At 42.9% G+C, this 25,358-nt stretch overlaps 1 protein-coding gene across 1 annotated transcript in view; it reads left to right on the top strand.

Moving 5' to 3' along the window:
- Positions 1–24,438, top strand: part of adamts12 (ADAM metallopeptidase with thrombospondin type 1 motif, 12) — a 28,570-nt gene extending 4,132 nt beyond the window's left edge. The window contains exons 4-25 of the mRNA XM_029259722.1: positions 6,498–6,678; positions 8,631–8,827; positions 9,275–9,358; positions 9,793–9,917; positions 10,667–10,816; positions 11,150–11,293; positions 11,877–12,021; positions 13,212–13,304; positions 13,837–13,982; positions 14,919–15,088; positions 15,480–15,613; positions 15,735–15,855; positions 16,268–16,512; positions 17,147–17,288; positions 17,670–17,796; positions 17,976–18,186; positions 19,499–20,371; positions 20,500–20,652; positions 21,411–21,584; positions 21,929–22,075; positions 22,840–22,990; positions 23,415–24,438. Of these exons, the coding sequence (XP_029115555.1) occupies positions 6,498–6,678; positions 8,631–8,827; positions 9,275–9,358; positions 9,793–9,917; positions 10,667–10,816; positions 11,150–11,293; positions 11,877–12,021; positions 13,212–13,304; positions 13,837–13,982; positions 14,919–15,088; positions 15,480–15,613; positions 15,735–15,855; positions 16,268–16,512; positions 17,147–17,288; positions 17,670–17,796; positions 17,976–18,186; positions 19,499–20,371; positions 20,500–20,652; positions 21,411–21,584; positions 21,929–22,075; positions 22,840–22,990; positions 23,415–23,530 (4,029 nt within the window). The 3' untranslated portion in view covers positions 23,531–24,438. The remainder of the gene's footprint in view (positions 1–6,497; positions 6,679–8,630; positions 8,828–9,274; positions 9,359–9,792; positions 9,918–10,666; positions 10,817–11,149; positions 11,294–11,876; positions 12,022–13,211; positions 13,305–13,836; positions 13,983–14,918; positions 15,089–15,479; positions 15,614–15,734; positions 15,856–16,267; positions 16,513–17,146; positions 17,289–17,669; positions 17,797–17,975; positions 18,187–19,498; positions 20,372–20,499; positions 20,653–21,410; positions 21,585–21,928; positions 22,076–22,839; positions 22,991–23,414) is intronic.
- Positions 24,439–25,358: the final 920 nt, after the last annotated feature.

The raw sequence follows: 25,358 nt of genomic DNA, 5'->3' as shown, positions 1-25,358 counted from the left end.
ATCAGTCATCTGCTGGACCCTTACACACATCTCGCGCGAACGGAATGCAGATCTGCAAAGAAACCAGAGTACCCGTGTGAACCGATGACTGTGAATGGGATTAAACTGGCAACTAAGTGCCTGTGTTATTCCAGCAATCAAACACTTTTGTCATTTGTCAGATTACTGAATTGGCTACTTTTCAGGTCTGGACTCTTTGCAAAGCATTCCCATGTCTTCTAGAAAGGATCTTCCACAAAAAACCAGCCTATTAGGGAAAGTTACTAAAGTGGTCAGATACCGTTTCCAGGCAGACGTTGCAAATGAGCATCAGCTGGCAATTATTTTTCCAACTGCCAGTATTAATTTCACCCTGAGTGGGTTAAGGGGCTTCACATGAAAACTCTGGCCTGTTTTCCACAGACCGGTGCAGAGTATTGTGCATATGTGCACAGGGAGCTCAGGAATCTCTCTCCTGCATGCTCATGTAGACTGTCATTCTCCTGTAGCCTCCTGACTTGGCCCCTCTCCACTGACGGCGTTTGCTCTCCTCCGCAAATGTTTGTACTGCTTAGTGTTGAGGAGAAAAGGGGGGATGGGCAATATAGCGCAGGGAGGGATTTCTTGTCAAAATGATTTTGGGTCTGTTATTGACACCGTGATGTCATCAAGCCTACGTCCGATCGCACAGTCCAGGCACTGAGACACGCACATCACCTACTACGCCACCTTGTCGCCTTGTGAACATTTGTTTTTTTTGATAAATAAATGAAATGAAATATCACAGCGCTTGTTTTGTCCCAGGTAACCCATTGTGATTGTCAGTTTATGTTTCATCTGAATTCTTAAGTGAAAAACCTTGACTCTCCTCTTGACTGAATGAATCTCACTGTTCAAGTCATGTTTAAACCAGTAGTGTTTTTTCTTCTTTTTTTTGGGAAATTGAAATTTTTGAGTCGGTTTAGGATTAGAAACCTACCAATATGGGCTAACAGATGTGGAGGATGACAAAAACACTGAGGATGAAGTAAAGAAGTTAGAACCTTTTCCTGGAAGGTGTGTGAGGAATGAGGGCATGTGTTGAGAAGTGGAGGGCAGTCAGAGATGTGGACACTCTGAGCAAACACAAGGGTAATGGTGAATAATATAGAAGGAAAGAGAGAAATGATGTAAAAGAGCAGTGAACACTCAGGGTCTTTGCAGAGCTGTCATAACTGATATAAACAGGACTCAGTAACCATATTCATTGGGGGATGTTGAGGTAATTTGGGCATCGTAAAATTCGAATGAGGAGATAACGGAGTTCAGCACAGTGGGATTCACAGTACACTTTTGGACGTGAAAGATCTATTACCTTTATATTAAGAAATGAGATGTGGAAAGTGGTGTAGCAGTTAAGAAATACTGTAAACATGGTAGAGTCAAATTGACACAAACTCATTTAATTTCATTCCACTGTTAACACACTGAGGAGGGTGCAGTGGCGCATCGGGTTTGGCTGAGTCCCGCTGGGTGGCGGGTCTGGGGTTCAAGTCTGTTTGGGGTGCCTTGCGGCGGACTGGTGTCCCGTCCTGGGTGTGTCCCCTCTGGCTTTATGCCCTGTGTTGCCAGGCTAGGCTCCGGTGCGGTTAGGACAAGCGGCTTCAGACTGTGCGTGTGTGTGTGTGTATGTGTTAACACTCCGCTGTTCTGTTCCCATAATTCCACAAACCCTCAATGTCACTGTACTATGATTTTTCACATTGTATCCACCTCTTATAAGAAAGCGTTATTTCCTTATTCTTGCTATTCATGAAGTCTAATATGTCCCCAGTAACCTGAGCTCGGTATCAAGTATACTGGAAATGCATCCTGATCTGTGGATGTCCTGGACGCTAACCAGTGGCTGGTTAAGTGGCACAGAAAAGAATTCTCTAAGATTAAGCCTCAGATGAAATCTTTGTGAAGAATGCAGTTTGATAGTTGGTATATGGTACATTACACAAAGTGATAATTACGGGATGGCTGGTGTCATAGTGGTTAAAGCTGCTGCCTTTGGATCCCAGGGTTCCAGGTTTAAATCCCACTTCCAGCTGTACTACACCTGAGTAAGGTACTTTCCCTAAATTGCTATAGTAAAACTGAACAGCTATATAATTGGGTAAATGATTGTAAGTTGCTTTGGATAAAAGTGTCAGCTAAATAAATATGTAATTTTACATTTTTTTTGTATTTATTCATTTAGCTAGGACAACTTGGTATTCTTTTTTTTTTTTTAAACTGGGGAAATTTTAAGGTAAGTACCTTGCTCAAGGGTACTATAGCCAGAAATGAGATTTGAACCTGTAATCTTTGGGTTAACTCTAAGTGCTACTCTACCAGCTGTCCCCGAATAACTAAATGTTATCTATTAATGCACAAATGTTAAAATGCAGAACACAGATTTTCTGCTTTTGCAATATAATTTATGGGGATTTTCATGGTAAGAAAGCGGTGTAAAATCTGTGGATGTTCTGCTATACTGTGTAGCGCATTTCATTGAAGGTCCAATGCACAGCAGAACCTGGTCATTAGAAGGGATTATATTCGCTAACTGAGCACCGTTTCAGTGTGTCTGACGCTGAAGGCGTAGAGGGGCCACCCCATCAGTGGATGTGCCTCTGTGAGTTGCGAGCTATAAATGGAGCGTGAGACGTGGAGCTCAGCTTGAGGAGGGCAGTAAACACAAGATAGAGGACACAGAAAGCACATGGCCTTGGAATGTGGGATGTGCCAGGACACAAGTGGTCATCACATCGACACCCTTCCATCAGTTACGCTTTTTCTCTGAAAATATCAATCAGAAATAGTGAAAAGAGTCAAGAGGTTTGGTGACTGACATTTCTGTAGTAATGTGATTATCTTGTGGAGACTCATTTTAGGTGTGAGTGACTTGAATGTTTTTTTGAAAATTGGAAATTTTGTTCTCTTTCAGCATTTCTTCAAGTTGTGGTAGTTAGATAACTTTGTCTGAATTAAAGTGTTCTACCCCTGGGGTATGAACAAGTACTTGCCTTTCATACTTTTTTTTTTTAAAACTCTGTTTGGTTTTGGTCTCCACATATGTGATTTTTTGGATCACAGTCTTGAGTTTTGTTCTCTAGAAATTCTAAATAATTATTTAATGTCTTGGGACAGAAGAAATGTTAACTTCAACGAAAAGGCTGCTGCTTCTTTTTCTCCTGTACTTCCTAACTGGGCACAGAGTCTCTGAACCTCTGGCTATTAACCTTGAATGCTATTTCTGAAATGCATATCATGGGGAGTTTTTTTTTTTTTTTTTTTTCAAACTAGCTGCTCAAACACAAAGTTTAGATGGATAAAGAGTTCAGATCTTACATTCTTCTGAGGTTGCTTACCATTATAATCAAACATAGCATCTTTTTTGGGCTTTAATATTTATGGGTTGTCCCACCCTTGAAGTATTTGGAAATACAAAAATAACAATGTGTAGAAATATCTGCTCCATCTCCTTGTGTTTTGCTAAATAGTGCTTAGAAATATCTTCGAAGATAACTAAGTAACATGCATATACAGTATAGTACCTGTATTGTTGAACTCATGTTACACACACATACACACACACTGTCTGAACCGCTTGTTCCATACGGGGTCGCGGGGAGCCGGAGCCTACCCGGCAACACAGGGCGTAAGGCTGGAGGGGGAGGGGACACACCCAGGACAGGATGCCAGTCCATTGCAAGGCACCCCAAGCAGGACTTGAACCCCAGACCCACTGGAGAGCAGGACCTGGTCCAACCCACTGCGCCACCACACCCCCCCGAACTCATGTTAACCCTTTATATTTGTGAAATTATTATGGAAAACAGGAAAAAACGAAAATTTATATTTGAACGTAAAAGTAGGTTTTTTCAACTCATGATGGTCCGAGTGAACTCACCTGTAGAAATGAATGAAAGGAATTATTCTTACGTTGCTTAGCAAGCAAGTTTTATCACTGACCTTTTTAATCAGCCGATCAATTTTCCTTCTTGAAAACTATGAGAAAAGCATTTGGTATCTGGAAGAGTGTGCTGTGTTTTCACTGGATCAGTCTACTGACCCTGTTTTAAACTGCCACTTGGGCTCTTTCCAAACCCGTATCCTTAAATCCTGCATCAGCTTTAGGGCTGAATAAGTGCATTGATAACACTCCCCACGTGTAAGCCCCCAACCATCCTTCAAACTCAACACACATTTTTCTCTCCTCTTGAAAGCTCTGAGCCCTGATTTGCTGACTTTGCAATCGCAGAGGCTTTCTGGGGGGGTGAGGGGACAGAAAAAATGAAACCACTTCCACATGACTTCTGTATTTAGCAGATCCTCTGTTAGTTTAGTCTCCCCTGACACAGGCATTAGGGTGAAATTCCTTTTAAGTGTCTCCTCGTCGATTATTTAGAGAGCAGATAAGAAGGACGGGGCTCTCGGTAAGAATGTTGAGATTGTCTCACCAGGACAAGTCAGATGACAGTTTGCAGAGAGATCCTGATTACCGTCGAAAAACTACATATTGAACACCAGTGTGCAGTACTAACAGCAGTAATACCATTTCCTAAAGAATGTGAGAACCAGCACTGGTTCACAATTTGTAAATAAAAGCCTATGTGTTTTCATATTTTTAACTTTTACACTAATGGGGGGCACGGTGGCACAGCAGGTTTGACCGGGTCCTGCTCTCTGCCAGGTCTGGGGTTCAAGTCCTGCTTGGGGTGCCTTGTGACGGACTGGTGTCCCGTCCTGCGTGTGTCCCCTCCCCCTCCAGCCTTGTGCCCTATGCTGCCGGGTTAGGCTCTGGCTTGCCATGACCCCACATGGGGCAATCGGTTTCAGTGTGTATGTCTGTAGTTTTTACACTAACATTGTCATAAGAAACCAAACCATAACAAAGGATGCTTATGAAACTGCTTGCACTGTTCTGATTACAGCCTTTTGAAATGAAAACCATATTTACTGTTAGTCTACCAGCGATCAAGCGGTTATTGATAACAGATGAATGAATGATAAATAAAGTGAGCCCAGTAATAAGCAACCATCTCTTTTAAGTCATTATGCACCTTCGGCTCTAGCCACAAGTTCTCGTAAGCCCTATGGTTTATGGCGGGGATCTCCAACGGAACACCTGAAGCAGCAGCACCAGTCTCCACGGTGTGATTATGGAGACATTCTTTCCAATAGGTTCCGCTGGCATGTAGCCTGTTCTCTGACATGATGCTCATGATTGATGGCTTAAAAGCCTGGGGGTGCTTGACAAATCAGGACCCAGTAACCATACATCAGAAAAATGCACACAAACTCATAAAGGAACTATTTAACATAAGTATTAACATAACACATGCATGTGTACTATGTTATCTTTTAAAAACAAAAAAAATAAGAAATGTAAAAATCAGAGAAAGGAAGACCTGTTGCCAAATCAAAGAGAGCCAAGATCCTCCAGAAAAACAGTCACATAAACGAATAAAATACTAATTCACTTCAGTCAGTAATGTGCCGGATGTAAATGCCATGGAAGTGACTGAGTGTTTTCCAGAAGGCAGGTGCCTGAATGATGAGCTGAGCAGCTGGGTGGGGATGCATAAGCACGCGCGTAGGGGCTTGTGCTGAACTCCCATCGGGGGGAGGGAATATACCTCAGGCAAGGGCGGCTCTTCCACGGAAAGTCAGTTAAATGTCCCTTTGAATTTTGGTTTATTTAGCGATAATTTAGTTTCTCTTGGCTGAAGCTTTAGAATATATGTGTGTGTCGGGTATCTCAAAAGTGTGTTTTAACTTGTTTTTTATTCATCCATCCATCCATTTTCTATCCCGCTTGTCCTAGTAGGGTCACGGTGGCAGCAGGGAGAGCTGTTTTTTATTGACATAGACTAAAATATATCCAATTATGTAACCCTTATAGCCAGTGACTTTAACATTTAAAGTGTTACCCATGGAACAGTTGTAATGAAACAGTGGTGACACAGAATTCTTTCTGTTCCTCAGGTCAGCTTATTAAAAGACTACAGAAATTAAATCATACACTATTTATTAAATTACTTACTAGACTCACACACACATTGTCTGAAACCACTTGTCCCAAGCGAGGGCCGGGGCAAACTGGAGCCTAAACCAGCAACACAGGGCGCAAGGCTGGAGGATACAGACTCAGGACGTGACACCAGTCCATCACAAAGCACCCCAAGGAGGACTCGAACCCCAGACCCACCAGAGAACAGGCCCTGGCCAAATCCGCTGTGCCACCGCACACCCCTGCTTACTAGATTCTTCTATGAGAACCCACTTAGATGGTTACATCTGGGATTTTTTTTTACTCGTTTATACAACTGGATGTGAACTGAAACTGCTCTGGCTCAAAGGTGCAACATGACTCATTCTGGCAGATTCTTGATTGCCGATCTAGTGTCTTAGAAACTGGACTACCTGCAGTTCTGTAACCTCCTGTGTGATACTCAAGAGGTGGTTTTGATGCTTTTATGTTCTGTGTGTTTGATTGTTCCCAACAGAAAGGGTTCTTTAGCCTGCCAGAAGGACATTATTTCATTGAACCTGTGCAGGGGTATGAATCTGAGAGCCAGGAAGGGATCCAACCCCATGTGGTCTACCGGAATGCTGAACCTTACCCGAAGCACAGGATCCGGCGGAGCCTCCAGCAAGAGGAAGGGCCGAGACCATGTGGAGTGAGAGGTGTGTGGCATCTTTGACTAGCTTCATCATCCTTACTATGTATGGTCTTAATAGTAAAGATTACAGAATTTAAGTGTCAAAGACTGAATGCATGACCATCACTAATCTGTGTCTCCTAATTCAGGGTCACTAATCTGTGTCTCCTAATTTGCTCTAGTTTGTCTGAACTTGGCAGCAACACCATGTATGGAGTAGTGCTCAACTATTTTTATTTAGCACTTCTTTATAAACTGTGTGCTAAACAAGTTTGGTACTCATGTTTTGCCACCGTGCTAGGAAAACATTTCTATTAATGACAGTTCTTTGGTGAAAACATTAGAGACTATTAAACTATGTAAATCATGTTCATTGACAGCGCTTTGTATTTCCATGCATTGGGAGATTAAGAATCCCTAATTTCCTCACCCATTTAAGACCATGATACAGTTGAGAATTACTATATTCCTGAATTTTTGTCTGTTTAAATAGTTTTCATGATTTTTTGCTTAGTTTTTTTTTCTGTCAATACAGACACTTTGATTACTATATTACACTTTTATTTGTATATGCAGCTGAAGTTAAATGCTTTATCTTGCTCTGGGCTATGCTATTCCCCCTCTAGGAGCTAAACTGTGGGTTTGGAATGAAAAGTAAGCTTAAATCTCTAAGGGGGATATGATTTTTTTCAATTTTAACCTCTGACTGATTCCATTGTACTACCTGAGAGGGGTTTCTCTCTCATGATTTATGCTAAACACATGTACCTCATACAGACCTGCCAAAGAAAACAGGAACACAAAACTGCTGCCATGGAAGTAGAAATTCTACCCACCTCATTTTTATTAGTTTATACAACTGGAATATGCAGTTGTGTAAAATGGGAATTACCTGTTGTTCATACTTATCTTACCATTACTTGGCTCTGATTTGAGTTGGTTAAACTAAAAAAGTTCTTCTTTAATAATTTAATATTAATTAATTATTAATTAATTAATTATTGCTTCTTATTACAAAATATTGTTAATAAAGCTGCACTTTGGCAATTACATATATATGTATATGCAAGAGCAAAATTTTCTCTTATTCATATTTTTAGTTTAGATTTTTTTTGGCCAGTACTTACCAGAAGTTGTGTGATACTGCTTGGTGTAACTCACAAAAGGTCCAAAATCCAAAGATGAAGGTTTTTTCGGTTCTGGCTCCAATGTGGTGAAATGACCTCCCCCTCTCACTCAGAACTGCTGAAAGTCTCTCTACTTTTAAGAAAGGTCTTAAAATTCACAGGGTGCGGTGGCGCAGTGGGTTGGCCCATAGTCCTGCTCTCCAGTGGGTCTGGGGTTCGAGTCCCGCTTGGGGTGCCTTGTGACGGAGTGGCGTCCCGTCCTGGGTGTGTCCCCTCCCCCTCCGGCCTTATGCCCCGGGTTGGCTCCGGTTCCCCTTGACCCCGTATGGGACAAGCGGTTCTGAAAGTGTGTGTGTGTGTGTGTGTGTGTGTGTCTTAAAATTCACCTCTTCTGGACTCACTTCTCCCATGACCTCTTAAGTGCATGTTAATGTATAAATGTTTATGCTTAATAACTTTGCAATCATATCTGCTGAATAACGGATAAACTATGCAGCTATTCGTGTGATGTGCATTGGTTCACATGGTGGAATGTAACGAATTAACTGTGCTTTAGAGTCACACATCTGCATCTAAGTCTCTCTGTTGATATAATGCAGTCATTGTATTTTTCTGTGAAATGTACGTTGCTTTGGAGAAGTGTCTGCTAAGTGAATAAATGTAAATGTAATGTAAATGATGTAGAAATGACCAAGATAATCAGTGGATCTATCTATAAATAAATACTTACAAAGTTAAAAGAATCATTTGCAAAAAGTTTTACAAATCATGTGATACAATTGTGCTGTAAACATGGGTGTTTGTCCAGCTCCATAACATGGGTATGATGTCATTTGCCTCCCCACCACAGATGACCTCCTCAAAACGGAGCGCGAGCGAGAGGTGTGGGAGCGGGAGCACCAGCATCCAGAGGGGCTGCACAGGGTCATGCCGCGCTCTGTGAGCCGTGAGCGCTGGGTGGAGACCATGGTGGTGGCGGACTCCAAGCTCATTGATTACCATGGGATCACCAACGTGGAGTCCTACATCTTCACCATCATGAACATGGTGGGCAGGGACAACTGGGGACCATTTAAAGGACAGCACAGAGACTTCAGGTGCCAGATCAGGCACGGTTAAAACCAACAATGTAAACATAAAATGCGTGGCTTCATGAAGGATTTTTAAAATTTTGGGAATGTGTCCAACTGGACCATAGACATCATAACCCTATCCTTTTGGGCTGTTTCTGGTTAAAAGAATGAATCACAGTTCACAGGTGATGTAAAAAAAATCCATTGAAAAATATTTCATGTATTTCATATGAGTATATAAAATGCACATATAAATGATATTAAATTACAGAAATTACACACATATTTTGCAAATTCAGTGTTAAAGCTAATGTCAAAAATAAACTGGTAGTTTGGCAGGATGTTTGATTTACATGTTATTTAGACTTGCGATATGCTCACATTTTACCTCTTGGTAAGTGTCGTGCTGTTGCCGTTTCAGGTGGCTGGGGTCTTCCATGACGCCAGTATCGGGAATGCCATCCACATTGTCCTGGTGCGGCTTGTCCTTCTGCAGGAGGATGAGGTGAAATCCCTGCCTTCTTGGGGCTTTTTTAGCATATTTGTGGTGTGAGGAGTCCACAGCTTCCATTCACATTGGGATGGAAAGTGTTTGCTGGCTTCCTGTTTAAAATGAAGCAGTTTCATATTTTGTGCTGCCTGTAGATTCATGTTCCAGTCAAAACATCTGTGTGCTCCAAGCCAGGATGTAGTGTATGTCTCTCTAGCCAAAAACACCTCAAACTTAATAAGGAATGCATAAATTGTTGCTGATCTAGGCCAAATGTATGACACTACTGGCTTGGACTTGCCTACCCAAAGGCCTATCAGTCTCTGTGTCTGGTGGACCATCATGAAATTGGTTAAAGATTACTGCTGCTCAAGCTTCAAGGGAGGATTGTGGGTTGTTGCTCTCAGTTATGTCCATGTGAAGACATGCTTTCTTTTGTGTTCACCCAGAAAGGTCTGAAGATTGTCCATCATGCTGACACCACGCTCAACAATTTCTGCACATGGCAGAAGAGCGTAAATCCACAGAGTGACACGCACCCTGCCCACCATGACGTTGCTGTGCTCATCACCAGGTAAGCACTCGTCATTGACAAAATCCTTAAGATGTAAACCTAAAAGTCTAAAATCTAAACCTCTAGGCTAAAGCCTCAGTTGCCTTGAGCCGGCTGTTTGCTGATACAGCCTGATTTCACTCAAAACAAAGGTTAAAAAAATGGCTCCCAAAGGCAAAGAACACTTTACCGCCAAATTGATGGGATTTGGTGATATTTTAACATAAATGGTTGTCACTTTTGGTGCTCAGGAAAACATTTAAAACATTTTACCCTTAATACTAATGGTAATTACCTGCTTGATCTTTGAGCTTTGAAATGTTCACCTTACAAAGGCTTTGTCAGGAGTGCACCTTCATCAAGTTGGGGAAGACTGTACAGTAGCTTAAGCCATTAAAACAAATCAGGAGGAAATCACAGCACACTTACATATTTATCTATTTGTGACACAGCAGTACCATACAGTTCTGTAATAAATGTGTAATAATAAATGTGTAGTATGTAGAGGATAAACTCCGCCATGGACGGTCCCAAGCCCGGCTGAGAAAGGAGGAGGGTTGGGCGTGGGGTTAGCTACCCCACACCGTAAAAACCTTGCCAGCTACAGAAACGCCAACAAGAAAACTTCAAGACATCTCAGCTCGAGACACCTGGAAAGCCCTTGTTGGCGGCCTATGCCTCAGGAGGGGTGGAAGGTGTTGAGCATGTAGAGGAAAGCACTGTTCATTTGAGCATACTGTTCCGTGAGTAAAGTCCTTGCTCTGTGGCAGGAAAGACATCTGCGCAGGAATGAACCAGCCGTGTGAGACCCTGGGCCTGTCCCACCTGTCTGGCATGTGCCAACCGCATCGCAGCTGCAACATCAATGAGGACTCGGGCTTGCCTGTTGCCTTCACTGTGGCACACGAGCTGGGGCACAGGTGTGTAGTGCATATGTACGCATAGGTGTAAATGTTAACCCTTTCTTGTGAACTATAGCACAGGTGTGCCAATATGGTGACAGATGTGCATGTTAACCGATGCTCATGAAATAAGATATTTGTAGGTATGAATTACATACCTCACTCAGAAAGCGTAAGAATCAGTTCATGTGTATATTTCCTCCCACAGACTGGAGCATATGTGTTTACTGTACACATGAGCGCGGGTGCTCTCTTTATCCCCTTGTATGTACAGTCAATTGATCTATATCTTTATACATGTCTGAGTGTTAAGGTAATGGAGAAGGGTAACATGCCATCATCTCATTGCAGCTTTGGTATCCCTCATGATGGCCAGGGGAATGACTGTGAACCACAGAGCCGCCGTCCTTTCATCATGTCACGCCAGCTCCAGTACGATGCCTCGCCTCTCACCTGGTCACCCTGCAGTAGGGAAGCCATCACCCGCTTTCTAGAGTGAGTTGCACCTTGAGGAGTTTGTTGTATATGTCAGTCTTTTTTCACTCTCCGGGACATACTGCAATAGACACCATGCTTCTGGCTGTACATATAGCCTCAATGTGATCTGTCCCTGGCCTTATTGTGGCCTGCTTTTGATTTGTCTTTGGTCTTCTTTTGGCGTTGTAATGGTCTGCTTTCGAGTTGCCTGTGACATTCTTATGGTTTGTTTGTGGTCTTTTTTCTACCTGTGTCTTTCCTTTATCTGGTTTGACTGTGGCCATTATACTCTTGATATTAGACTATTAACTCCAAAGATGTTAGCATAGTGTAAAAAAAGTCCAAGTATAAACAGATCAATGGCTGAGGATAAAGTTTATGGAGGTCATTCGACTAATCTCCCTTGTGAGAACTAGGTAAGAAGTTGGGGTATCATAGATTCATTTTTAATATTCTTCACATATAGGAAGTGCATGATTTTACATTTTGTTGAACAGCAAAATATTTATCTCATTGTACTATTCACACCTTTGACCTGTCTTTCCTATATCCCCTTTCTCCTCCGTTGTTCATCTTCTCTCATCTCCCTGTCCTCTTGTAGTCGTGGTTGGGGTTCTTGTCTGGATGACCGGCCCTCCAAGAAAGATCTGACCATGCCCCTGGAGGCCCCTGGGGTGAGGTACACCATCAACCATCAGTGTCAGCTGCAGTACGGCCCCAATGCCACCTTCTGTCCCGAAGTGGAGGTGAGACTTCATGGGGACCTGTCTCGCCCCAGTCCAATATGAATTCCCATCAGTTCAGTTAAAAGCTATGTCCACATGCTGAGTTAATTTATTAGTCTAGACACCATTTCTGTTTCTAGAACTTTATCCTAAAGTGTATGTAAAAAGAGATATGTTTGACAACTCATTTTTGTTGTTTTCAGTTTACCACATTTAACCAGATCATCATTTTTTGTGTTTCATGTTTAATTCATTTAACCAGTTTTAAACCAGGACAAAACTGGACTGGTTTCGAAGGCTTTCTGTCATGCAAGCTGAAGCATACGAAAGTAGAACATGGCCCCAGAAAACCATAAATCCCAAAGAGGTCACATAACCCCAGATTTCTGACAGCTTTCCCAGATTATTGTGTAAAGCTAGATGACTCATTCCAAACAATGCAGCAACAGAGCCAATGCTCAGCAAACCAGAGCAACTACAGCCAGTTTAGCAACACATTAGCCTGCACACTGTCTGTACCTTTTTTAGATTTTTTTTCCAACTTGGGAAAAGAACTGTATATGAAAGCATGGAATATTATCTTGTAGTCAAGGATGATAGATTAGGTATTAAATGTTAAACAAGTATAGATGATGATAAATTGATATATGACTATTTAGGGTGGCAGTGGATATGTGCTAACCCTTATAGACTTTCCCAAATGCAGAACAAGGACATGATTACTCTTATCTGGTACTGAGTGCTTCTGGCAGGACTCTGCTCTGGGCTCAGCTTGGATTTACAAGGACTCCCTTACCAGTCTTATTTTATTATCTCAAAGTACATATCTTTGTGATTTGTTTCAGAGTTGTTTTTGTCTTTCAGAGTGTGGACTTTGTTCCAGAGCATGTTTGGCTCAAAACTATTGCTTCCGGATTTCTCAGATGGCTATAAAATATTTTTCTCCCTCAAACCGCTTGCAGTTTGGAATGCAGATGCTTCCTTGCACCGAAAACAAGTGGTCAGACTTTTGTTGAATGTAGGAAATCCAGTTGCTGCCTGCAGGCTGCAGAACACAATTCTCAGCTGTCTGGAAAAATGAATGTTGAGTTCAGAAATGTTCAGTTGCTGTCCGCTCAGTATGCAACACAAATGTGCAGCTGTCTGAAGAATTAAGAACACAAGTAGTGACTTGTGACTTGCAGAACAAAACTTTATGTTGCTGTTTGCAGAACATTTGCCAGGTTCTGTGGTGCTCTGTGAATGACTCCTGTCGTTCCAAACTGGATTCTCCAGCAGATGGGACCAGATGTGGACCTGATAAGGTAAATTCCCTTTTTGTTTTTAATGTTTTTTATTTATGGTAGTGCAGAAGTCGATTCTGCTATTGAATAAGAGAATAATGTCAATGTTTGAACTGAAAAGCTAAAAAATTATTGTTCATAATCCCATGCTCAGTGTTAATGATTCATCATCTTTTTTCAGAACATGAATGACCAATCATTTGCCAACACAAAACCAATGACCAGTCATCTCTTTCATAGCACAAATGGCCTGTTATTTCTCATGACAGCAACAAAGACCAGTCATATCTATCCATAACATAAAAATCCAGTTATTTCCCACGGGGACACCAATGCCCAGTCAATCTCTCTGCATGATATCGGAAATCAGTGATGTCCATCGAGAACATTAAAGGTTGTGGGTTCTCCCTAGATGTCCATGATCATAATATGCCCATGGCCTTCTATGTTTACATCATACATCAACAACAGTGATAGTTTACTTGTGTATGGTGCCCAGGAGGAAATGATTGACCTGTTCTAAGGGATGCATAACCTGTTCATCCTCTTGCAGTGGTGCATCTCAGGGGAATGTGTCATTGTGGGGAAACTTCCAGAGACAGTGAATGGGGGTTGGGGAGAGTGGAGTGCCTGGTCACACTGCTCCCGTACTTGTGGAGCAGGGGTGCACTCCGCCCAGAGGGAATGCAACCGGCCAAAGTAAGTGTGCCCAGTTACCTCCCTTATATCCTCTGCGACACACAATTAAATTTCTTGACTCTGATGAACTTCATCCTTCTCTTCTGGTTTTCCCTCACAGCTCGTTTTTAGTATTGGCACTCATCCATGCAGACACATATAAAGTATAGTGCTGTATAATTATCAAGAACAAGGACCACCCCAGCTTGAATCTTTTGAAAGAATCTAGTATGGCCTCATTAGCGACTACATCTGAGGCTGTTTGCTCCAGTTCGCAGAGGTCTGCGATACCACTCTGAGTTACACCAGCTTTATTTTGGCCCAGGACCAAATGGGTTATTCAAGGCTCCAGATTTATGAGACCTAACAAAGCGAGGGGGGGTGGGGAAACCTGCAGGTGGTGCCGTGGAACAGGGTCATTTCAGTGCTTTGAGTTGTGGGTCTTCTGCCAATTGGATGGGACATGTCTAAGCCTAGAGGCCGTGAATGATGTGGCCTCCCGTTGTGGTCGCAGGCCAGTCTCCATGCAGTCTCCCACCAATGCATCTGCAGCGCTCCTGTCTCATCACGCTGCTTATTTCCAAAACATGCCTTTAAAGAGAAGCTTCCACATCAAAGGTGTTGGGCACTCACATGCCATATTTAATGAGACATAATTGCATAGGTGAGAGACAGGGGGATACAATTTACAGAGTCCTTCACAGAAAATGTGCCAGTACGGTATTTATGAAATACCTTTGGTAACAAAATATATCTGCTGTAGAGTCTACACAGTCCGCAGCATACACATTTCACCACACCTAAACCTACAAGCTTGAGAGCAACATGAATAAAAAGAAAGATGTAGGTTGTTACGCGGCATTTTGTCCTCAATTCAGAAGAAGTCTCACTTATTTGTTTACACCTGCTGTATTTCACCAAGGCCATGCTAGTGGGTCACGCATGTGCTTCCTGCAGGCCGGAGTTTGGCGGAAAGTATTGCATGGGTGAGAGGAAGCGGTACCGGGTGTGCAACACCAAGCGGTGCATCCAGGAGCGGCCCACCTTCCGTGAAATGCAGTGCAGCGAGTTTGACACGGTGCTGTACCACAACAAGCTCTACCAGTGGATCCCTGTCACTAGTACAGGTACGAGTCCATGTCCCCGTCAATCACCTGGCACGCCGCACTCCTCACCTGTCATGTTACATCCTACGTGTTGCATTTATTAAGCGCAATCGAGTCCATGCTGGCTGTTGGCGACCGCATAAACAGATGCAAAAGCAGTTAAATACTTTGCTGTTACAATGTTGTGCCACTGTTTTGCAGTGAAACTAGCTGTGAAATATGCCACAGCATGCCAACACTTTCTATAAACCTTAAAAAATTATCAATAGGAATTCATTTAAATATTTTAGTAGCTTTTGGCTGAGTGTAGACAGTTAAACTGGGGACCAGGAAGATAAACAGAACTGACACCCAGTCCCTCTCACATCCATGTCCTTAAACCTGTTCCAACACCGAACCCCCAATTCCACAGGTAACCCCTGTGAGCTGCACTGCCGCCCGGTGGATGAGGACTTCTCAGAGAAGATGCTGGATGCCGTGACAGATGGGACGCCCTGCTTCACCAACAGCAGCAGTCGCAGCCTGTGCATCAACGGTGTCTGTAAGGTACCGTTTCACAGTAGTACCATACCCAAAATGGAACCTGCTTGTGTAACAGACCTTCTTTCTCAGTTTTAGTATAAACTTCATTTTTTGTACTTTCTCATGGCTGCGTATGTGAGCCCAGGAGGTGGGGTGTGACTATGGGATTGACTCCAACGCTGTGGAGGACCGCTGTGGGGTGTGCCTGGGGGATGGATCTGCCTGCCAGACAGTACGAAAGCATTTTGAGGAGGGAGAGGGTTTTGGTGAGAGCTTCTGCCTTCTGCACTCTTCACTCTCCACTCTCTAAACAGGCTGTTGAGTGTGTCCTGGTCATGTCATCACCACCTGTGTCAGAGACATCTGGTCATCTGTGAACACCCTTCATGTCTGTCATTCAGAAATCCACCAAGGCATGTCCTGTTGTCACATGAGTATATTATACATGTCATTATTAATCTAGCAGTTTTATACAAATTGACTTACAGTTTTACCTATTTGTCAGGCTGGATATTTCACTGGCAGAAGGATCCTTCCTGTTACTTGAATTGGCAGCCTTCAAATCTAAACACTACCCTTAACCAGTATGCACCTGTCTTTGTGATGTATCATATTCAGTCCCTCATCTATGTCAAGCCAATGTGAAAAACTATCTCATTCATTTCTCTCATCTTCCAGGCTACGTGGATGTAGCTCTGATCCCAGAAGGGGCTCGGGATATTGTGGTACAGGAAGTAGAGGAGGCAGGGAACTTCCTAGCACTGCGGGGGCAGGACCCAGAGAAGTACTACCTGAATGGACGCTTCATCATCCAGTGGAAGGGGGAATATGAAGCAGGTGGCGCCACGTTCTACTATGAGAGGAACGGAGACCTGGAGAACCTGACATCCCCAGGACCCACAAGAGAACCTGTCATGATACAGGTATATTCCCTAAGATGTACATGTGTATCAGGAGGTTACCATGCCTGAGGTTCACCTAAATACATACGGATTTAATATAAGTATATTATTGCAAAGAAGGGGGTGCGGTGGCGCAGTGGGTTGGACCACAGTTCTGCTCTCCAGTGGGTCTGGGGTTCAAGTCCCCCTTGGGGTGCCTTGCGACGGACTGGCGTCCCGTCCTGGGTGTGTCCCCTCCCCCTCCGGCCTTACGCCCTGTGTTACCGGGTAGGCTCCGGTTCCCCGTGACCCCGTATGGGACAAGCGGTTCTGAAAATGTGTGTGTGTGTGTGTGTGTGTATTATTGCAAAGATACAGGTTTTCAACAGGTATCTCCCTCCACATCCACATGCATATACACCATTCAAAAAATACAGAAACAAGAGGCACAATGAGCTTCCAGTAAATGTCCCCAGGTAAGTAATTTCTATGTAATATCCCAGGGTTCCTCCACAACTTCAGACAGGCCATCTTTGTAAAAGCCATCCCAGTCATAGTCTACATCTTTCAGTTACCTGCCCAGAAAACCCTGAAACTGCGCAATGTGAAAGGTCTGGATGCGTCATTCAACAATGTGGCATGTAGATACAGATGGTGGTGTGGCTCCATTGTTCAGCTTTTGGTCCAAGGGAAGAACCCAGGGATCAAGTACGAGTACACCATTCGGAAGAGCCGGAAGCGAGGGAACGAGATTCTGGAGCCCGAATACAGGTGGAAACATGGAGCCTGGACGGATTGTAGCACCACCTGTGGGGCAGGTTAGAACAAGATTATTCTTAATTTGTTTTACTTAAAGAATATTGTTTGATGCAACTTGCAACCTATCCAGTTTTAACCTTTATTCATTTATGCATCAGGATACCTAGCAGAAAATGTGTGTGTGTGTGTGTGTGTGTGTGTGTGTGTGTGTGTGATACCTAGCAGAGCAGTTTAAGTTGTTTAAGTTGTTCTAGTGCTTAGCTTTACCTGCCCATTGATATGAGTCTCAAAATGTAATATTCAGTTAGCTTAAAAGTAAAGCATGAGTAAGAAATAAGAATGAAATACAAATCCGGAGAAGAATCTGCAGACAAACCTATTTTTGGATGAATACAAAAGGTCATCAAGATTTTGTGGACATTTTGTCTTTTGCATCCCAGGGGTCCAGAGCCAGCCAGCTCGTTGCTTTGAGGTGGATGTCGGGGTGGTGGAGGAGTCACTTTGTGACCCCAAAACCCGCCCTGAAGACCGCCAGCGTAGGTGTAAGAAGATGGATTGCCCTGCAAGGTACAGCAAATTCTTACATTTCAGTTACAGTATAAATTTAACATTGCTTCGAATTTTCCACATTTACCCATTTACTCACCCAGATATTTCTACTACAGCAATTCAGGTTTTCGAAGATACAACACTCCAGATCATGTGGGAAATTTCAGCATTCTAGCATGACTCCTGTTGTTCCACAGGTGGTGGGTTGGTGGTTGGCAGCCATGCTCCGCACCCTGTGGCCCATCTGGGATGAAAAAACGGACGGTCCTGTGTGTCCGCACGGTGGGAGTCGAGGAACGTGTGTTGCACCCCAGCGACTGCAGGCACCTCCTCAAGCCCAAGCCTGCCGTGCCCTGCAACCGGGATGTCCCCTGTGGGTCCGAGTGGGCAGTGGGGCCCTGGAGTCAGGTGCTATGGTGTTAGAGACATGATTGTTTTTACTTGTATTTTTAATGATGATACTGTATTGGTGCCACTAAACACTGATCTAGCATCAGTTCAGGCTCCTTTCCAGCACAATGACAGGTGTGTATTAGTGAATAACACATTGTTTTGTAAAGCCTCATTTTAGGCAGTAAGACATGTTTATTCCATATGCCAAATTTAGAATCATGCTGACATTGTTATTTTTTTGGAAGACTTTTTTTTTATCAAGGTACCATTAAAATGATTTAGAAATACAGCCAAGGCATCTTTATTAATATTGCAAATGGCTATCAGTGCTTGAAATTACTTACTAACAATTTATTATTCATATTTGACTGCAAAGCCCCATTTTCATCAGCTATTACTCCAGTGCCCTAATGGTAAACTGTAGTGGTAACAGTCCTAATGGTAAAGAAACCTTTGTAATTGACTTAACGAAACTGAAACCCGTTATTCTCTTCAAGAAAGCAAGTCAGTTGTCTTTCCTTGGGTCGCAAGGTACTGACATTCCTAACCTTAATTTCTTGGGTCGAAAGTGGCCCAAACTAAACAGCTTTCTGATGAAACACGTCAGTCTATTGTTGTTTACCAAAATGAAGGTTATTTCCTGTATCAAACTGCCAAGAAACTAAAGATTTCATACAAAGGTGTCCACTACTGTCTTGAGAGAAAAGGACAAACTGCACAAGAGGATAAATACATAAGAGTCTGTAGTTTGACAAACAGATGCCTTAAAAATCCTGAGTTGACTGCTTCTTTAAATAGTACATGCTAAATACCAACTGTAATTTTAAATTCTGTATTTTCAAATCAATTTAATGGTATCTTGTTAAGAAGAATCAATTTTTTCCAAAAATGAAAAGTTGTGGGTAATTCCAACTTTTGAATACTAGTATAAATCTAAATTTAATGCTGCAAGTGAGTGCAATGCATCCAGTGGTAAGTTTGTCTTGCTGATTGCAACTGTGTATGAAAAATCAGTTTTGAGTTATCTTAAATTCCTTAAGTGCTGGAGTATAAGCTCTTTCATAACTTTACCAACACTAATCATTAGGCATCACGTAGGAGATGCACATACCAAAAGGTGGGAGATACATGCTTGATGTTCACAACTGGTTACTTGCAGATTCCTGGATTGTCAGTATGCCTCCTGTAAGCCTTAAGTGGGCAGCTGAAAAGAGGAATGGGAGAGGCGAGCACAACAGGGACCTTGTTGTTGTACTGCACATTTGGATGAATGTGAACAAATTTATTCTGCATGCATTTTGAAGTTTTGCACTTTGCATTTTGTCAGTGCTCTGTCTCCTGCGGAGGAGGGGTGAAATCTCGTACAGTCACGTGTCGGACAGCTCCCACACACGAGTGCGAGACTTCCAGCAAGCCCCGCTCTAGGTCCCTGTGTGCCCTCCAAGGCTGCTCATCTGGCAAGAAAAAGATCCTGCCCAGCCCCTCCAATCGCAATAGGGTCCACAAGGACCCGAAGGGCAGCACAGAGCCATCCTACCGCACACCCACCCGGGCAGCTGAATCTATTGCCACTACAACTGTGAGCATGTCAGCCAATGTTGACCCATCCATCTCCAACACAGAGGGCAACTTCAGCTTTTTTGTGGTGCAAAACACCAGTAAGGATGATGACGGCACCCCCGGCATATATTTAGTCACAGCAGAGAATGAAAGAAGGACACCCAACTTTCTGTTTCCATCCAAAAGGACACGTCACAGCTTCAGTCACGATTTTGTCACAGAGGCCTCCAATACATCTGGTGAGCGAGGTCTGTGGGGACTCAGAGGTACCACTGAAGTCCCCCCCAGGTTATCTACAGTGCCTCAGCACACAGTGATTCCAGAGGACAAAACTTCCCCTTCTCCCGCATCCACTTCCACAGGAAACTGGATGGAAACCACTACCAGGCCAACTATCTGGAGCACCATGAATGAACATTTCATTTTGTCCGACACAACAGGAAGCCCAGGAACTACTCATACAACCTCAGAGGAATCCAGGGGGTCTGCCAGAAGCCTATCCCCCTCAGAATTCCCACCTGGGACCAGTACCATCACTCCAAGTGGCCCATCTAGCTCCACTGATAGCAGTGACGCCAACTTGGATGCTGTAGCCCCTGTCAGAACGAACATCTCGTGGGTGGTGGGCAACTGGAGTGAGGTAGGTTGCAGGTCCTGAACTCTGTAGTTACACAGAAACTGAAATTCTGTTTATAAATTATATATCGATACATAGTACTGACAAGTGTCCTTTGACCCTCCCTCCACTGATCCTGGACACTGGCACAGTGCTCTGCCACCTGTGGCGTTGGAGCCATGTGGCGGACAGTGACCTGCAGCTCCCTTCGAGAGGCCCACTGTGCTGGCATCCATAGGCCTGAGCCCGCTCGCAGGTGCCATCTGCGCCCATGTGCAACCTGGCACAGTGGGAGCTGGAGCAAAGTGAGGGTCCACTGGTGGTTCTGAGTTCATGTCTCAACCTATCTCAGTATGGAACACCTGTTGAAACAGATACATGAGCTGAACTGCACAAGTTACTGTTAGGTTGTTTAAGAGGGTGCAGTTCTGAGCAATGAATGTCACTTCATTATGCCAATAAACAGTATTAACAATAAAGAGGGAATGTACTGAAGGAAATCTGCAGGAAGAAGTAAATAAGTGTCTACAGAAAAAAAGACAGGCGACTGTGAAGGAAGAAGATGAGCATATAAAACAGGTTACACTAGTTGTGGTTCTGTGGTGATGTGGTCTAACAGACTTTCCAGCTGTGTCTGAGAAATGACCTCAGCGCTGGGGGGAATTGATAGAACAGGTCCACAGGGAAAGAAGAAAGTTCAACCACAGGCTTCACATGTCAAGTGGAAAGAGGAAATAAGCATGCCAGACCGCATGTTTTTCGAGGAGTAGTTTCAGGACCAAATAGTTGCAAACAATCTTTTTCATTATTGTCCACACTAAGCCAATGATGTGGCTGGTAGCATAGTAGCTAAGGACACAGATTTAGTCTATACATTGCCTATTCGTATCCATGAACAGATGTTGCTGTATTAGTCATGAAAAAGCTATTCGAACTGTATTGTGGCAGGAAAATATTTTCTTGTAGAGATTTTATTAAGACTGAATAGATAATTGATAGAATTGGATAAAAATGCTGAAATAATGCCATAGCTGTGCACTGTTGTCTGTGACCCTTTTGACAGTGTCCAGAGGGATGCCTAGGAGGCACAAGGCAGCGTGATGTGCATTGCATTGACACCCAGAGCAAACGGCAGCTGCGGCCCTACCACTGCCAGGCTCTGGCCTACAGACCCCCCAGCTCTGAGCTCTGCTCTCTGCAGCCCTGCCAGGAATGGCAAGTCTCTCCTTGGGGCAAGGTATCACAGCTAATGCTGCTAACTTTAATTCATGGTAAAGGTTATGCTGTCCCCTTTTAATGTCTCATTGTAAAGCACCTAAGGATGTAGTTGCTATTCGTATTGCTCTATAGATATAGGGATAATAAGGTGATTCCTGCTACAAGCAATCAAATTATTTTTTTTTACAAAAAAGATCACAGAGAGCTATACTGATAATTTTTACAGAATTACTTAACAGAAAAAAAAATCACATACGCATTAGCAAAAAAAGTCAGTCAGTAACAATCATGAAGTCTCTATCTATGGTAAGCATTAGTTTGGTGTTACGCTGTTGTGTTAGGTGATTATGCTTGACCTTGCAGTGCTCCAGGAAGTGTGGTGAGGGTGTGAGAGAGCGTCTGGTGTACTGCCTAGAACCTAACCACTGTGACCCAACCTGGAGGCCCAACAGCTCTGAGCCATGTAATCGGCACCCATGCAGCAAGTGGCAAGCTGAGGCTTGGGAAGAGGTGAGGGACAGGCCCTGGAAGGAGCATCTCTGCTTGGGCTCACATGAGACGGGATGGTACGGGGTTTAAATTCCGAAAGGTTACACACCTTACCTGTGTACTGGAGGATGCACTTGAATATTTTTGGTGTAAATATTTTAAGGTGTAAAATTTTCTAGCTTTGTGCGTGACTGTGGACAAGTGTGTAAGCAACTGAATAGTGATATAATTGCCATAGCAGCGCAAGTATTGACTCAGAAAAAAAACTTTTAAAGAAACAGTAGATCCAGACCATTAAATCTGATGGCACGGAGGTCCAAAGAGAAACAGAATTTCATTCTCCTGTATGTATAACTCACATATAGGCAGAAAGGCAATAAAGTTGACTTTGATTCTAAAATATTGACAGCTCCTTTATGATTATTTATGTGTCATACTAGTCGTTTCTATGCTGTTGATTTCTTTTTGATTGACATTAATGGACAGTCCATTTCAATATTTTTTAATTGACTAAAGGTACTATCTCTGTTTCCGTGCTTTTGACTGGTTGTAAGCACTGTTGCTGTTTATTTCATTGGTTGATGTCAGAATCAATGCAATTACAATGTGTTTAATTGGCAGCCCTGTCCATCTTCTGAATGTGTTTTTGATTGGTTAACGGTGCATTCTGTGTTCTTGCTGTGTATTTCATCATTTGTCATCACTGCTTCACTGCTCGTGTTGCTGCAGCAAACTGGATTTGATGAACAGGCTGTTTGTGCTGATGCTGTCTCTCTCTGCACCAGTGCTCTGTGACCTGTGGAAAAGGGGTGCAGTACCGTGTGGTGAAATGTGTGGATCATGAGCTGGGTATTGTGGAGAATGGTGAGTGCAAGAAGGGCACTCGGCCTCACAGCATCCAGAGGTGCAGCTTGCAGGACTGCAGGAAAAATGTGGGTAAGTGATCTACTTTTGGATCATTATTTCACCTGCTGGAGGTATCTATTTATATTGCAGGACATGACCCATGTAAATTTTTTAGGTAAATTCTTCAAGGGTCCATATTGAGCTTTCCATTCTTTGAGTTGACCCTGCAACCTACTTGCTGTTTTAATATCTCAGCCAATGACACCTACACTACTTAGGGATGGGATGATTTATTTAAAAGCATGCTAATTAAACTACAGAGCTAAATAACTTATGTTTTTGTGTAACTGGAATGCCAGGACTACACTAATGCAAGAATAGCCCATTGTATATTAGATGAATGGCTTGCTGCCATGTTATGTAAATCCAGGTTGTGGCTAACTTCTCACTGATACTGAAAGCAAGACCTTGTATTTTGACCTTCTTAACCAACTGTTATGGCTTTCCTCCACAGCATCTCGCTGCAACAAGGATCGCATGTCCTCTCGTTTTTGTGAGAAGCTGATGCTCCTGGGCCGCTGCTCACTCAGGTCCATCCAGAAACAATGCTGTGTCACGTGTGGGGTATAACTAAGATCCTTCGCTCATTGTTCCTGGTCACCAGGCTTTCAGATCACCTCACAGAAGCCCCACCTCCTTGGACTTCACAATCTAAAAAGGCCTAGAGGATACTGCACTACTCCCACACACAGGCACAGAAACACACAAAGGACAACACAAACACAGTTCCTTACATGTTAAGCTACTTCTGTCCATCCACCAACGTGTGAACTGCTGACTCTTCAGAGAACATGTTCAGTCAAAACCTGACGGCATACAGAGCAGTACATTACATTGCCCAGGATGCAGATGTCTTCCTCACTCTTACAGACCTGACCTTGTGTACTGACTAAGCACAAACCAAATCTGTCTTAACCAGTCTCTGATATGTGATTTGTAGTAACACCTCAGTTCTTTAGGAAATGGACCTCTGAGATGACTTACTCCACTGGGAACAACACAGATACCCATTCTGGCAATTCTGAACATCGTGATGGTGCTAGCGTTTTTTCCAGTCATACACTGTTCTATTCAGTAGCATCAATTGGCTGCCACACAGCAGTCTACATGTACCCTTCCATCAAACATTGCACCAGTTAGTGAGCAAACAGTATAATTTCCTAAAGACAGTAACAGTAGCATGGTGGGTCGATCACTGAAGACAGTTTGGTGCTATTTTAATAATGTTCTATGTTTACAATGAAAAGTCTCAGCGCTGTGTTGGAAATAGGTACAATCTTAACACCCACTGCTCTATTATTGAACTACGTTTATACATATCTGGTGAAATATATGATTATTCGGCTCTAGTTTCTTGAATTACTATGTGCATGTACTTGTGCTTCCAGACAGGATTTTAAACCAAAAAAAGTTAAGGACTTCATATTTTGGAATATCACAATGTGGTTTAGTTATAAGAGGATAGTTAAATTGAAATTGACACACCTTTTCTAGTGAATATAATTTACTAATTTAAAATGTAGGCTGAATATGCATGAATCCAAAAACAGTGTATGCAAATCATATTTTATCCAAGATTTACAAGGAAATTAAGGAGTGTTTTGAGCTACCTTCTATCTCGGTTTGAAAGTGTTCATGGTGTTTGTCTGTTTTACTATTTTGCTTATCTGATGCTCTTATTTGAAACTATTTTAACCATTTATAGAACTCAGAAACTCAAGGTAGGCACCTTCAAGTGACAAATCACATGCCTTAACCACTTTGCCTCTAGTGACAGCTCATTAAGTGTGTAAAATGTTCTTTCATTTGAAACCAGATCTGGAACCAAGTTATTTCAGTCAAAGGGGGGTATGCAAAGCCTTAAAAATGGAAGACTCTTAGTAAGGGTGTTGGATGTGTAAGGATTTCATTATTTACAGTGTGTTTGTGACACTTTACACATCGACCAAGATGGATGGTGATCCAGAAAAAACATTTGCTGTTGCTCGATTCTACGAGTAAAACCTAAGCAACATTTGGAATCCACCAGATGAACACATCTTTCATTTCTCTAGCTTCATATTCTATACTAGGGCTGGTCCTCAGGGACAGTGTGCTCTGATAGTTGATCTTAAGTCACCATCATCTTACTAACATTTGTTTGAATAGTGAAGTTACTTCTTCAGGTACCGTTTCAGTACCTGAAGTAACCTTGGTCAACAACTAAACAGAAATTCAAATTAATGAAAAAGTGCAGGAAGTTCTGAAGGCCCTCATCTTACATGACTTCAAAAAAGACTTTTGTCCCTCTGTGTTTTGTCTATATTGATCTATATGTTGCAGTTGAAACTGCTAGTAGCATGATGTTAGCCGACATTGAAATGAGTGCGAGGTGTTGCTGGCCATCACTCTCTGGCCT

The sequence above is a fragment of the Scleropages formosus genome, chromosome 17 (assembly GCF_900964775.1).
Source record: "Scleropages formosus chromosome 17, fSclFor1.1, whole genome shotgun sequence".
Taxonomy (NCBI): Eukaryota; Metazoa; Chordata; class Actinopteri; order Osteoglossiformes; family Osteoglossidae; genus Scleropages; species Scleropages formosus.
This window is presented reverse-complemented; position numbering and strand designations above follow the sequence as displayed.